This window comes from Puma concolor, chromosome E4 (assembly GCF_028749965.1).
Source record: "Puma concolor isolate L17-30 chromosome E4, mPumCon1.1.hap2, whole genome shotgun sequence".
Taxonomy (NCBI): Eukaryota; Metazoa; Chordata; class Mammalia; order Carnivora; family Felidae; genus Puma; species Puma concolor.
This window is the reverse complement of record NC_141683.1, coordinates 27,068,466-27,083,000: the sequence shown is the minus strand read 5'-3', so window position 1 is coordinate 27,083,000 and position 14,535 is coordinate 27,068,466. Positions and strand designations below refer to the sequence as shown.

Below are 14,535 nucleotides of genomic sequence, written 5' to 3'. Positions count from 1 at the left end.
CACAGGAAGGAAGGACCACGTGGCTTTTCCCAGGCTGTGAAGGATCCCAATTACTGGGACACACGGTGGGAAAGCCCCGGTGTCCCTTAAACAATGGATAAGGAGGAAACAGGGACAGAATGAAGTGGAAAGCTGTTCCTACGGAAGCCATCAGTTATGAGGTAACTTTTGACTCCCTCGGCAGCCAGGGTTTCCAGACCCAAGGGTGAAACTCAAAGTGGCCTCAGGTCCTACCCACGGAGATGCTGCTGCTGACATTTTTTTTTTTTAAGAGAGAGTGAGAACGGGAGGGGAGGGGCAGAGGGACAGAGAGAGAACCTTAAACAGGCTCCGTGCTCAGCGTGGAGCCAGACACAGGGCTCGATCCCACGATCCTCAGATCAAGACCTGAGCTGAAATCAAGAGTTGGACGCTCAACCGACTGAGCTGCCTACGTGCCCCTGCTGACACTTTTTTAAGCCAGAAAAAAAGATCAAAGCTGCCCTGGAACCCACCTGTGCTTCTATGGAGGCATGGTGCTGTTTTATACTCTGCTGGTCAAAGCGAAATTATTACTGTCGTCCTGCATGTGTTTGCTAAATATTCTCCCTGTGAGAGGAGATGGACGGTGGTGATGGCTGCACAACAATGTGAATGTGGTCAATGTCACCGAGCTGGATGCTTCAGATCGGCCAAGATGGGTAAATCTTGTTGTGTATATTTCACCAGAGTAAGAGAGAGAGAAGGAGAGAGACAGAGAGCGGCAGAGACACAGAGAGAAAGAAATAGAAGCTGAGAGAGAGAGAGAGAGAGAGAGAGAGAGAGAGGCAGAGGCAGAGACAGAGGGATGGGGGAGAGAGAAAGAGGGACAGGGAAACAGAGGGAGACAGAGAAAGACAGAGGGAGAGAGCAAGTACCGGCAGGCTTTGAAACAAGAGAGACCAGAACTGCATGCCTTGGACTATCAGGCAGGGTTGTTGAGGGGTCTGGACCAGGGTCTGGCGACCAGTGAGCACTAAACACTGGTTAATGCCGTGACTGAGCCTCATTACCACACAGCGTTTTGGGCACCGCAGGTCAGAAAGCAGAAGCAACTTGCTCCAGTCCACAAGGCCATCCGGCCACAGGGTCACAAAGAATCCCCTAAGCCTGGTTCAGTCCTTACCTCGTGAAGTGACTACACACTAGGAACCGAGATTCCAAACCACCTGCCCCCACAAGGGCTGTTTGGGCACAAAACTCAGCCCTGAAGAGGAGCCATGTCTCTAATAGCGTCCCTTTTCCTCTCCCCTGCCAGGGCCCAGGGGCCAGGAGACAGAGGCAGAGGGGAGGAGAGGACTACCAGGGGGAGTATGCAGCAGACTGGGGTCTGGAACAACAAGAAGAAAGGACTCCTCTCCGTTTCCAAACGGCACTTGTGAAGGGGAACGGAAGGCACACAACAAGGTCCTCACCGGAGCAGCGGAAATCCGGCGGTTCTTGCCAGGTGTCGTATTTTTTCGGTTGGCATAGCGGGAGGCATAGGTTCGGGGCGGCACCTGAGGGGGCATGGTCTTGCTCCGGGCCACGGGTTTTCCGGGAGTGTCCTTGCCAAAGTCCAGGGGCCCCCGGCCCTCCTTCCAGCCCCTGGTGGTGTCACGCAACATTTCTGCATCGTAGGTTGACTTCAGGTTGAGCCGTGTAATCGCATCATTGATACCGTCATAGTCCACAGGCCCCAGGAGGCGTCCCGGACCCCCACCCCCCAGCTCCTCGTCCTCTTCTAGGATGCGACGCCCTAGCAGTTTGCCTGGAGGGTGCTCGACCGAAGAAAAAGTGTTGACGTCATTGGGCTGGGAGATCTTGGAGGATGAGGGAGACCCCTTTCTGGGAGGCAAGGGAGGGGTGTCCCAGATAGAGACTCGGGGTGGCAAAGGAGGTGGGGACAGTTTCTTGGAGGAGCCATCTATATCTCCTGGTCCTGGGGACAAAGAAAGCCCTTCATCTGAACCATCAAAAATATAGAGATAGTCTCCAGCCAGAGAGCCTTTGGGCCAGGGATCTGGGCCAGGCTGGGAGCCCTGGGAGGTAGAGTGGTTGGCTAACCCTTCCTGTGGGGACAGCGAGTTGTAATTGAGGGTAGGATCAGAGCCAGAAAGACCGCGTAAGAGCTTAAGGTCCTTCTGCCTCCCCGACGGCTTGCTGTAGAAGTCTAGGACGGGCTCGTCCCAGCTGATGAGAGTGGGGTCTGTGCTCTGCTTGGCTCTGTTCTCCTCCTTGTCGTGCCGGAGCTGGGACAGTGCATCATACTCCATCTGCAGGGCTTCGGCCATGGCCAGCTCTTTGCGGCTGATGCCCACCGACTCCAGGGACTTCCAGTGTTCCCCATTGCCCTGAGTCGAAGACATGGTGAGGATAGGTGGCCGAGGAGACAAGGAAGCCTTCTACTTCCTGCCAGTGTCAGGGCTGCAGGGTTCTGGCATGGTGTCTCGGCACCTGCAGGGGAGGGGTTAAAAATGTCAATCATTCAGTCACGAAAAGACTTGTTTTAATAATCTGACTTAGGCGACGAAAAGACTTGTTTTAATAATCTGACTTAGGCGACATCATCCGGGCCACTGCCTCCTTCTTGCGTGCCTGTAACCGATGGGGAGAAACAAAAAGACAGAGAGAAAAAAGAGATCCCGGGCGCCTGGGTGGCTCAGTCGGTTAAGCGTCCGACTTCGGCCCAGGTCACGATCTCATGGTCCGTGAGTTCGAGCCCCGCGTCGGGCTCTGTGCTAACAGCTCAGAACCTGGAGCCTGCTTCGGATTCTGTGTCTCCCTCTTTCTCTTCCCCTCCCCCGTTCATGCTCTGTCTCTGTCTCAAAAATAAATAAAACATTAAAAAAAAAATAATGATGAAAAAAAGAGATCCCAAGACAACTCTATCTATGTAACACATCTACCCTTCCACTCATCAATAGACGTTTCCATCTGTGGTCCCTTGCTCCCACCCTCCCCTCTCTCACATGTGCCCCGAGGAAAGGAGGAAGCGCCTTGCATCAGCCAAGAGAAGATGGAAACAAGGGCTCTTTGGTCCGTTTAAAGAGGACAACTCTCAGACACTGCTGGTGGGGAATGAAAAATGGGACAACCACTTTGGAAAGCAGGCAGCCTCTTGTGAAGATAAACACCCGCCTACCACAGGACTCAACTATCCCACTGCTAGTTACCCTCCCAAGAAAAATGAAAGCATATGTCCATACAAAGACTCGTATACGCATATTCACGGCAGCCTGGTCATATCCCCAAGCTGGAAACAACCCGGGTCGGTCCATCAACAGGTGAATGGATTAAAAAATGTGATTACGTACACATAATGATACCAACTCAGTGGCAAAAAGGAATGAAATTACTGACACGTGCAGGGACATGGATGCATCTCAAAATAACTATTCTGCGTCAAAGAAGCCAGACCCCCCCCCCAACAAAAGTATGAATATGTAGGATTCCATTTATATAAAATTCTGGAAAATGAAAACTATCTACGGTGACAGAGAGCAGATCAGCGGTTCTCCGGGAAGGGGTGGAAAGATGACACAGAGGCATAAAGGAAACTTTGGGGGATGACAAATATGTTCAAGGACTTAATCGCAGTAATAGCTGCACGGATATATAAATACGTCGAAACTTATCAAATTGTACACTTTAAATACGTACGGTTTATTGTACGTCTAATATACCTCCATAAAGCTATAAAGTGAAATGTACAATAGAGTCCAATGAAACAGACCGTATAATTACTCAGACTGCACTAAGGTCCTCCCAAAATACACCAATATGAGCAATAAAACAAAGCCTGGCAACAGGTGAGACCCGGGTACTTGGTGGATGATAGGTGTGCCATATTAATTCTCCTTGGCCCTCAGGAAGCCAGGCAGGAAGGCAGAATCCCCAGGCTAGCTGCCCCTGGCCGCAAGCAGCCCCCTTCATGTACCCCACTGTTAGTATCCTTTTCTTTAGAAGCCACGACACGAAGATGACACTGAATGGTTGTAATGACAAGGCTAGCCTGGCCCAACGGTTCTCAACCCTGGTTACTCATTAAAAATACCGGGGGCACTTTTTTTTTTTTTTTAAGTACTGATGCCTGGTTCTCTTAAGAGATTCTAATTTAATCGGTCTGTGGTAGAGCAGTGGTATTTTTAAAACCCCAGGAGATTCTAGTCTGCAGCTGAAGCTGAGAACCACAGACACATGTGTGTGTATGTTTCGGATTAGGTAGGGGGAGGTGAAGGTGAAGTGGCCACTTCTGACCCTTAGTGCCAGCAGCCAAGAACTTCATGATTTCATGGAATCATCAAAAATTATTCATTCTGTTGCGCTGCTTTACCCAACAGGTAATAAACATGAGCATGTTGTTCCTTATGATTAGAAAGTTGAAAAAGTCAAAAGGAAAAAGGTTCCGATAGATACTTGGGTGGCAAATTCCATCAGGTCCCAAATGAGTTAGGACAAAGGTATCCCTTGGCCTGAGGTGCCTGTCTAGGGCCCTGGTGCCTCCATCAGGCCCAGGTGCAGCACCCTGACCTGAAGGCCATGGCTGGCTCAGAGAATCTTAACAAGTAGTTCCCCAAAGATGGAATAGCCCAGGGCATATGACGTGACTCTTTGCCTGTTGAGTTTGCCCACTCGTCAACAGCTTCTTATGGATTACCTTTTTTTTCTTCACTTTTTATAGTTTATTTATTTGAGAGAGAGAGAGAGAGCATGAGAGGGAAAGGAAGAGGGGGAAGGAAGGAAGGGAGAGAGAGAGAGGGGGGAGAGAGAGAGAGAGGGAGGGAGAGGGAGAGGGAGAGAGAGAGAGGGAGGGAGAGGGAGAGGGAGAGAGAGAGGGAGAGGGAGAGAGAGAGAGAGAGAGAGGGGGAGAGAGGGAGGGAGAGAGAGGGAGGGAGAGAGAGGGAGGGAGAGAGAGGGAGGAGAGAGAGAGAGAGAGAGAGAGAGAGAGAGAGAGAGAGAGAGAGAGAATCCCAAGCAGGTTCCTCGCTATCAGCACAAAGCCCCACGCAGGGCTTGATCCCATGAACCATGAGATCAAAACCTGAGCCGAAACCAAGAGTTGGATGCTTAACCGACTGAGCCACCCAGGTGCCCTCTTACAGATTACTTTTTACCTACTAAGGCTAAGAGGGAGTCTTGCTATTTGAAATTCAAAGGAATTGGATGAACAGATGGAAATACCCAGAACACAGCTGCTGGGAGTTGGGAGACTGGTCCCAGGAGAAGGTTCTAGTGCTTTCGACAGGAGATACCAGATAAACGCTCCAAGCTGGACCAAGCCTTTTATTCCAGAGAGTATCAAGATTTGCCTTCACCAGGCACCACTGTGAGGAGGAAAACTGAGGCCGTTGGAAATGATCTCTCTCAACGTCCTGCCTCTCTTCCCATGAAAGTATCCACACTTGCATTCAGCCTCCCCTTCTTGCCCTTTTTGGTCTCAGGGGAAGAGGGTTCCTGCCTCCTGCTGAGGCACAATCCCAGGAACCTCCCTTCCCTCTGCTGTATCTTCACTTCTTTTCCTTAAGGGGGTCTCTCTCTTCAGCACCTTAACATGTTCAGGCTGCTCCTAGCCTTAAAAAGAAACAAGGGGCGCCTGGGTGGCTCAGTTGGTTAAGCCTCTGACTCAGCTCAGGTCACTATCTCACGGTGTATGAATTTGAGCCCCACATCGGGCTCTCCTCTGTCAGCGCAGAGCCTGCTTCAGATTCTCCGTATGCCTCGCTCTCTGCCCCTCTCCAGCTCTCCCTCTCTCAAAAATATATTTTTTCAAAAAAAGAAAATGAAAAAAAAAAAAAAAAACCCAAAACCCTACGTCGTAAGTACCTTCTCTTGACATTCTGTCCTCCAGCCAATACCTTCTCTGTTCTTCCTTCCCTTCCCAGCTGAGCTATGCAAGAGCAGAAGACACCCAAACTTTCCCAATTTCCATTTGCCCTTCAATTCACTGTAATCTGGCTTCTGTCCCCATCCTTCCACAAAAACTGCCCCAGCAACAATATCCCGGCCATCCAATTCCACAGGCATTTCTGTCTGCCCAGACATGGCTGCTGCATTTTGCTCTATAGACCCTTCCCTTCTACCCAAAACCCTCCACCCCTTGGCTTCCATGACCCTATTTTTTTTTTTCTTGTTCTCCACTCCCTTCTTTGTTCTGCTCTTCCTTTGTCCACCCCTGAAATGTTGGTGTTGGCTCAGGACTCCACTCTCAGCCACTGTTAACACCCAGGCAACACTCAGGCAGCCTCGCCTCTTCTCATCTTCCCATTTGTTCCACTCATTGGCAGTTCTAAAGGTGTATCTCACCGCCCCCCCCCCCCCCCAGTTTCAATGCCCACCCCATACCTCGAGGCCCGAATGCCCACCACTGAACTGTCACCTTCTCCTTTCCTTCTAATCTGCCCCCGCTTTAAGGCATTTGCCCCAGAAAAGCCAGAGGGCTCTTTCTAAAGGGTAAACCTGATCTCCTCCGGGCCTCAACCCCTTCAAAGGCTCTCTATCCGCTTCCTTTACAAATCCTTTATCACCTGCCCCATCTCCCTCCCATCTACAGCCATTCATTTGCCACGTACTCAATACCTCAGTGACTTCTTTCAACATTGTCCTTCCCCTGGGTAGGCCCTTCCCAACTCCTGTCGCTTTCTGCCTGTGTGACTCTAACTCGCCCCTCAGACTTTGCCCAGATAGCACATTCTTCAGGAAGCTTTCTCTGAACTCCCATATCGGACTAAGGAACCCTTCTTTATGCTCCCAACAGTACCCTGTACACACCTCAAATACAATCTTAAAGTAGTTTATTCACAATTAAATAGGTACGTATCTGTCACCCCCCCCCCCCCCATCAAGCTCCTTAAGTTCCAAATTCACCTCATTTCCACCGAGAAAAGCAACTGGAACTGGGATGTAAGGGCAGAGCTTTCTGGCGGGAAGAGTTTTTAGACATAAGACCAGTGATCCGGATGCAGCTGGCAGCCTTCCTTGGGGTCCTACAAACACAGGACTGGGTTTCACCTCAACTGGGCCAGGTTTGGCATCTGTGCAGGCAGGTGGGCGGACGGACGGGACCACCGCACAAAGCACCTCCCAGCTCTGGGACTCTGACTTGAACCGATCGGTTTCCTTGAGTCAAATTTCTCAGCGGACTCCAAAGCCATATCCCGGAGCTAAGGAACAGCCCCAGCCCCGGGAGGAAAGAGAAGACAGACCCACAGATGATCCAGCAGGCCTGGCTCCTGAGGTTCTTCCAAGACTGGAATTCAGATGAGGAAAGCCGAGCTACCCCTCTCTAACCACCGTCCCCTGGTGCCTGGCCAGGACTCCACCAGACTGTCTGTCAGCCAGGCAGAGGAGGCCCAGCGGCTGACAGATCTTGTGCCCGGGGCCACACTGGCAGCTGCTCCTTCTAAAAGGCTCAGTGCTCTGCTCACTCTGATGCTGAGGGATCTGAAGGAGGAGACGGACAAGTAGCAGCCCCCGCAGGACCAGGAGAGCCCCCCCACCCCCCCAAGGTGGAGTGAAGGTATTGAGTGGTAGCCTGGCATAGGGGAAATCTAGACAGGGGGAGGAGGGAAGACAGGAGCGACAGTCCTAACAACCTGGAGCCAGAGCAACCTGGCTTCCCCTCTAAGAAGTCAAGCCCCAAATTTCATTTTCTGGGACGGGTGGGGATACACAAAGTATTTTCGCAATCAGAGTCTCAGGTTTCCTGCCTTCCCCGCCCCCCTCCCCAATTCAGCTCCCTCTCTGCCAGCCTCTGCTGGTTGACAAATCAGAAGCGGCTCTATTCCCTCAGTCCCCAAGGGCTACTAGGGATTCTGTGAAAAAACCCATGTAGGTCCCAGGAAAGACATGGGGTGGTAAGGGCCTGGGGCTTTGTAGCCCATCCAAAAAGAGACAGCTGGGGCCAGTATGACAGTGTCATACAACTCCGGGGGGCGGGTGGGGGTACCCACACACTGTATTCTATGTGAATGTCACCCTCCGACCACAACAAAGAGAACCATGTGAATGGCGCCCCCTGCAGTTGCACACCTCGGTGGCATGGCTGTGTTCCCTGCTCCCGTCCATCTTTCAGATCACTTTCAGCCAGTTTCCCTTCCCCACCTCTGCGCGCTCCGTCTCTGCTTAACCATTTGAAAGTTAGATGCAAGGGCTCCACCTCCAGATACTTCAGGCTGAATCTCTAAACAACTAGCGCGCTCTCCTATATAAACACAATGCCATTAGCACAGCCACAACATTTAAGGTGGACACAATATTATCTAATACATAGTCCACAATGGAATGTTCACAACTGCCATCTGGGAAGTTTTTCAAACCTACAGGTTCCTGGCCCCTCTTCTGGGGGGGGGGGGGTCTGATTCAGTAGGGTGAATCCCTGGACTCTGATCAGTTCAAAGCCCTCTCCCCTAGGCAATTCAGATGCGCCCCCAGGGCTGACCGCACGGACCGCGGTTTCGGAACTCCCAGGAAGACCAGAGGTTAGCGGGGAAAAGGGACCCCACCAGGCAGCTGGGGAAGGAAGAGGGGCGTGCTTATGGCTGAGCAGGTCGGTGCCAGGGTCCAAGCAGCACCAGGCACCGGACAGTCCACACAGCTGCCAAAGGATGGCTGGAGGCCGGCGGGGGAGGAAATGGGGTCGGGGCAGAGCTACACAATGGTCTGGAGTCCAAGGGTGGAGACAAAGGAGAGGACACTCCCCTCCGTTCAGTCCCTGTGCCAGTGAGCCAGCAGTGACACCAGCTGTGCGCGCAGAGGGCTTCCGGCTGCCCGGCTGGAGGGCACCTTTTTAGAACTGCTCTGCCTTTGCTCAGCCTGTGAGCTCTGGGTCATCTCCTCACATCCAGAACCCCGAAACTGAATGTCAATGGCCAATGAGTACCGGTTACACGCCAGGTGCCATGCTGGCCCTAGAAGTATTCAGAGGGCTGTGGCACACTTCCGGGGAGCTCGCCACCTAGCAAAGATGATAGACATATCCATAAATAATTCAATCCCCCCTCCTTGGGGCACAAAGCGGGGAAACACTGCATGTCTTGGCCCATGTTCACTGGGCAGGGAAAATGGAGAGCTACTGAGCAAGACGGTAAAAAATATGAAGGGTCTCAAGCCCCCAGCCTTGGGCATCCCACCTTTTAGTAGTTTTTAATAAGGGAAGAAGACTCAGTTCTAGGACTACCTAGGAAGGGGCCTTCGGCACCTCCTCTCAGAACAGAATAGGTCAAGGGGTTAGAGGCCATATGGACATAGAAGCTCTGGCTTCCAGAATTTTGTATTCAGATGACCCCTGCCCCTCACCACCCCCCAACACCCATACTCATCCATACCCCAAATCTCACTGGCTTTGCAGCCAGGGACCCATCCCCCACACCTCACTCCACAGGCCTGCTGCCCACCCCCGACTCCCACCCCCAGAGGCCCAGTTCTAGGAAGGAATGTCAGCATGCCCTGCGTCAACTCCCCCAACAGGAAGGTGTATCCAAAAGGTCAGGCTCCCTGTCTCAAACAGATGTATATCTGATCCCAGCTTCTGTACTGTAAGCCTATAGGTTGTACACAGCTCCACGAGGTTCTTTGATGTCAGGCCCATCACGGAGTCACATGCACCCACAAGGTCTTTCTCCTGTTTCTTCTCCGTGGCTGTCACTTAGTTCCAAATCTGGGGAGACACAAAACAGCTGCCTGTGCTCTTGTCCTACTCATCCAGCTCCTCTCTAGCATCCTCTGCGCCAAATTAAAGCAGCCCCACGTGATTCAGCCTTTGCTGCTGGAACTTCATTTTTCATCCCTGGATTCCCTGGGCCTACCCCTGGACATTCCACTAATTTGAAGCCAAAGTTGATACTGGAGTTCGTAGAGGGTTCTCTGGGTCCTAGGAGAGCAGAGACAGATGCCAGAAGCCTGTGCGACATGGTTAGATAGAGCTCTGTTTGCATTCAGAGTCCAAGAGTCCTCTAGTCCAGCTCAGAAATCACGTGTGCAGCTGGTCTATGCGCGCGTGTGCGCGCGCGCACACACACACACAATCCCTGGCAATCATAGCTCCTACCACAAACCCTGCAGATTTGGGACTCGGGTAAGAAGAGAGTCAGGATGGAAGAGGGCAGGCAACTCGTGGCTCCTCTCAAAACTTTCCTTCCTAGAGCTGGCGACGTGGATCAGGGGCCAGGAGCTGGCAGCCACCTGAATGGAACCCCTGGCAAAGAGGGAAGAGAGGTCTTGGCAGTGTGTGGATCTCTAATCCAGGAACCATCCCTGGAGCCAGAGCCGCCACATCTCCTCTCTGTCTGGTCTATACTTCCTGCTCCCTACCACCCCCACCTGCCCTCAGCCACCACAGCCACAAAAACCAGCCCTTCTAGTTCTGATCAGCTGGGTTCCCTCCAAGCAGCATGTGGTTAAGAATGCCTTTACTTCCCCCAACTCCCAGGTATATAAGCAGTCTCTTCTCACAATCCCTGGGCAACTCTTTCTGCCCATAGGTCGTGTTCCCGTGCTTTAATAAAATCACCTTTTTGCACCAAGAAAAAAAAAAAAAAGGAATTCCTCTTCCAGGGGGCACCTAGGTGGCTCAGTCAGTTAAGCGTTGGGACTCTTGATTTTGGCTCAGGTCATGATCTCAAGGTTCAAGTCGGGCTCTGGAATGACAGCACTGAGCCTGTTTGGATTCTGTCTCTCCCTCTCCCTCTGCCCCTACCACACACTCATGGTCCCTCTCTCTCTCAAAATAAACAAACAAACATTAAAAAAAAAAATAAAAGAATTACCCTTCCAGCTTCCTTGGCCCTCCAGAGAAAGGCAGTGGGATAGGATGGGGGGGGGGGGGGCGGGGAGGAGCTCCCAGGATGACCTTCCTGTGCTAATCTTGGTCTCCAGCTGAGGGGATTCCTTTTTTTTTTTTTTTTTTTTTTTAATTTAAATCCAAGTTAGTTAACGTGTAGTGTAATAATGGTTTCAGGAGTAGAATTCAGTGATTCGTCACTCACATATAACACCCCAGTGCTCATCCCAACAAGTGCCCTCCTCAATGCCCATCACCCATTTAGCCCATCCCCTCTGGCACCCCTCCTTTTGTTCTCTGTATTTAAGAGTCTCTTATGCTTTGCCTCTAGCTGAGGGGATTCCTAAGGGAAGTTCGTTTCAGACAAGATTTACACCAGCCCATCCCATGTCATAAAAACAACCCCAACATTTCCAAACACCAACATCTATGAACCTTTAATCTCTCTGAGAGTATTAGAGACTCCACGAAGTATAAAGGAAGCCCCTCTGGGAGGAGGATGTCACAAAACAGGTGGAAAGGGGGATGGGGACACAGCAGCCCTCACGATCCTTGCCACCCCCTCCTTTACTTTGTCACACAGGGCCATTGGCTTCCTGCAAACCAAGGGTTCCTGCAAGGCCCCTTGCTGTCCACCTGTCACCTCCAGCTGAACCTCCAGTCCAGCTTCCCCAGCTCAGTCCTTTGGAATCCAGTTCTCCAGGATTCCTGTGTAGGCTGGGGACACTCCCTGGAGGAGGCCAGCCCATTAAACAGAATCCAGAAAGCAGGTCACAGCTGTTCCCAAACGGCCCGTGGCACCAGAGGGAAAACAGCACACCAAAGAGTCTCTGCTTTGCCTGGAGGACTCACCGGAGGGAAGAGGAGAGGCAGTGTGGGGCCACCTCACTGCTCCGTGCTGCTGCCCCAAGTCCTCACATGCTGGGCACGCTGGGCGGGGCTAACCCATCAGAGTCTGCAAGAAGCAAGGAGCAGCACTTCAGATTTTGGCCCAGGCCCACGGCAAGGGGAGGGGGGTGTAGCTCGGGGAACTGCAGAGGCATCGGGCTAACGAAGAGTGCACGGAACAATGCCAGTGGGACTATCTCCAGAGGGACATCTTTGCTGGAGGTCAGAGCTTGGATTTTTAAGGAGCATCTCCAATTAATTCACTTCTAACAATCCTTTGGTTGTTTTCTGGTAGCAACTTCCTTAGACATCAGGGAAGCGATCTCCCCACAACAGGGCCCCCTTGACCATTAGAGATGAGCAGACTGAGGCCCACTAAGGGTCAGCGACTTTGCCCCAGGGACTCATACTGGATCTGTGGCGGGGTGGGGAAGGGGCCACCGACCCGATGTGGGGGGCCATAGGGTGCTAATACTCAGGAACAATCTTGTCCCTAGCCCTGTGCTATCCGCCCCCACAAGTACACCCCTGGGACCAAACCCCAGGATGAGAATGAGAAGGACTCGGAGGACCGGTCCCCAGAATGATCACACACACACAGAGTGCAGAAAGTGGGGCCCCAGCCCCCATGTGGTCTGTGGGAAGGTTGGGGGCGGCTGCCTGTAAGCCTGGGTGAGGGAGCCAGTGGGCAGGGACAGGCTGTGGGGGCGGTGGGCTGCCATTGGCTGAGAGCCACCTGCTCAGCTTGCAGGAAGGCCAAAAGGAAGTCAAGCAGAAAAAGGCTGAGCCAGTCTTCCTCGGGAGCCTGAGGAGCTGGAGACCAGGCCCCATACCATGCCACCGGGCCCAGGGCAAGCTGCCCTCCTCCATCCCGGTGGGAAGGCTCTAGGCGGTACGCAAGCCCTGCCCGCTGCTCCTCTGCCACCGCAGTCCCTAAAACAGCAACCTGGACATGTGATCTGGTAAGAAAGAGTATCTGCAGTTTGTGCTAACTCCCCAGATCAAGAAAATCCCTGGTAGACTAGTCATTCTCAGGGACCTACAGCCTTGGTAATCACATGAACTGCATGTACCCCCACACCTTCCCCCACGTCCCCCCACACATCCATACGTAGCTACTACCGCGCACTCCCTTCCCTGTGCACACCCCCTCACCCCCCAAGACCTACCTCTTCCACCTCCTCCCTCCCCACCCTACACACACCCATACCTTCCCCCAAGCACCTGCAGGTACCCCCCCACTCTCCACGCATACTCCATACCCCTCCCCCAAGCACACACGCCTCTGTACCCCACGTGCCTCGCACAATCCCCACACCTTCCACAATTACCCACGTCTGCCCCTGCATACCCCCCATACCTTCCCACCCTCCAGGTCCCCCCCCCTCCCCTGCACATCCCCTCCACCTCACTCACTCCCTCATCAGCTCCCTGGGGAAGTGGACTTAGACACCAAGAGGTCATGATCTTAGTGTCCCTGGTAAAGACAACTGAGAAAATAGATGGAAGGGTGAACCCGGAAGAAAAAGGAAAACAGGACCTTTCCGCTCCAGGGAGCAGCTCTGGGCCTTCGGCATCCACATTCCAGCCTACTGGAGGCAGGCTCGCAGGCCCGGAGGGGACCAGGGAGCCAGAATGCAAGGGAAGGGGACTCCAGGCAGTTGAGCCCAGGGGGACCTTCGCCCAAGGGCCACCTAGCTTCTGGCAGGCCTCAGAGGTGCTCAGTTATTTCCTAAGTTCAGGGTGCAGTGGAAAGGCCCTGAGGTCCCCACAGACCAGGGTAGGAAAGGAAAGGGGTGCCGCTCTCAAGCAGCCCCCATCTTACAGCCCAGAAACACACACACACACACACACACACACACACACACACACACACAAAACACTAGCAAACATCTGATACTAATTTACACAGGGGTGTGAGAGGCCAAGGTGTTAGTCCCACCCAGGGACATTTGCATCTAAAAAAGCAGAGTCTGAGCAGAGGAGGGCCCAATCCAACCCATTCTGGAAGTGGAAAGGGAAATTTCCAGTGGCCTGGGAGGAATGACCCATTAATAGGTAGGCGGGGTGGATCTTGATGGTGGCTGTGCCTCCTCATGGCCTCCCTGGTCTCAGCTCCTGAGGCCTAGGCATCTCTTGTCCTTGTCCAGAACTCATGTCCCCCTCAGTGAGGCCCGGCAGGCAGCTTGGTCTCTAAGTCACTGACCCCTCCTAACCCCGGCCTTGGGTATTGTTGGCCAAGATTGACCCAGGAGGCCCCCAGGCCTTCTTCAGTAGTTAAGAAGGATATCCTGCTCAGGGTCAGCCAAGGACACTGACCCCCAAGGGAGACTAAGGATGCCAGCTTACCCCGGTCAAAGGAGAAACTCCACTCAGGATGCTGGGCCCTAAGAGGGAACTAAGATTGAGACCCTCTCCAAGATGGCCTCCCAGTGTTCAGAATCCCCAAACCACAGGGAAAGGGATACAGAGATGGCAGCCTGGGAAGGAGGCAGCAGGCAGTGTCCGGTGGTACCAGATCCCAGCCAGGACTCCCCACATCTGTCTGGTCTCCAGACCTGTCCCAGCGGTAGGTTCCAGAGTCCTCAGAAGGACCCATCGGCACTCACAGCCTGGTATAGACTCCCCGTACCCTATTTCCCCACCCGGTTGACTCTTAGGGCCTCCAAAGCCCTGGGTGCAGCTGGAGGCTCCTTCCTCTTTCCTACTTTCTCTCTCTCTCCTCTTCCCACTCTGACTCGAGAGCCCCAGAAGCCTTCCCTGGTCAATCCTTCCAATTCCTGCTTTTGCTTTCAGTGTCTCCTTAACATTCTGAGGCTGTGTGCGTGTGTGACACAACGACTTGGTGTTGCTCTGTACCTGCCTGATGC

The 14,535-nt window shown here is 52.9% G+C and overlaps 1 protein-coding gene across 3 annotated transcripts in view; it reads right to left on the bottom strand.

Annotated features, from left to right (window-relative positions):
* PIK3C2B (phosphatidylinositol-4-phosphate 3-kinase catalytic subunit type 2 beta) overlaps positions 1–14,535 on the bottom strand; it is a 65,911-nt gene that overhangs the window by 41,362 nt on the left and 10,014 nt on the right. For 2 of the 3 annotated variants that reach the window (XM_086693895.1, XM_086693892.1), the window contains exon 2: positions 1,434–2,454. In XM_086693895.1, the coding sequence (XP_086550021.1) occupies positions 1,434–2,366 (933 nt within the window). In that variant the 5' untranslated portion in view covers positions 2,367–2,454. Of the gene's footprint in view, positions 1–1,433; positions 2,455–11,629; positions 11,733–14,535 lie in introns of all 3 variants that reach the window. The other variant, XM_086693893.1, reaches the window with a different exon arrangement.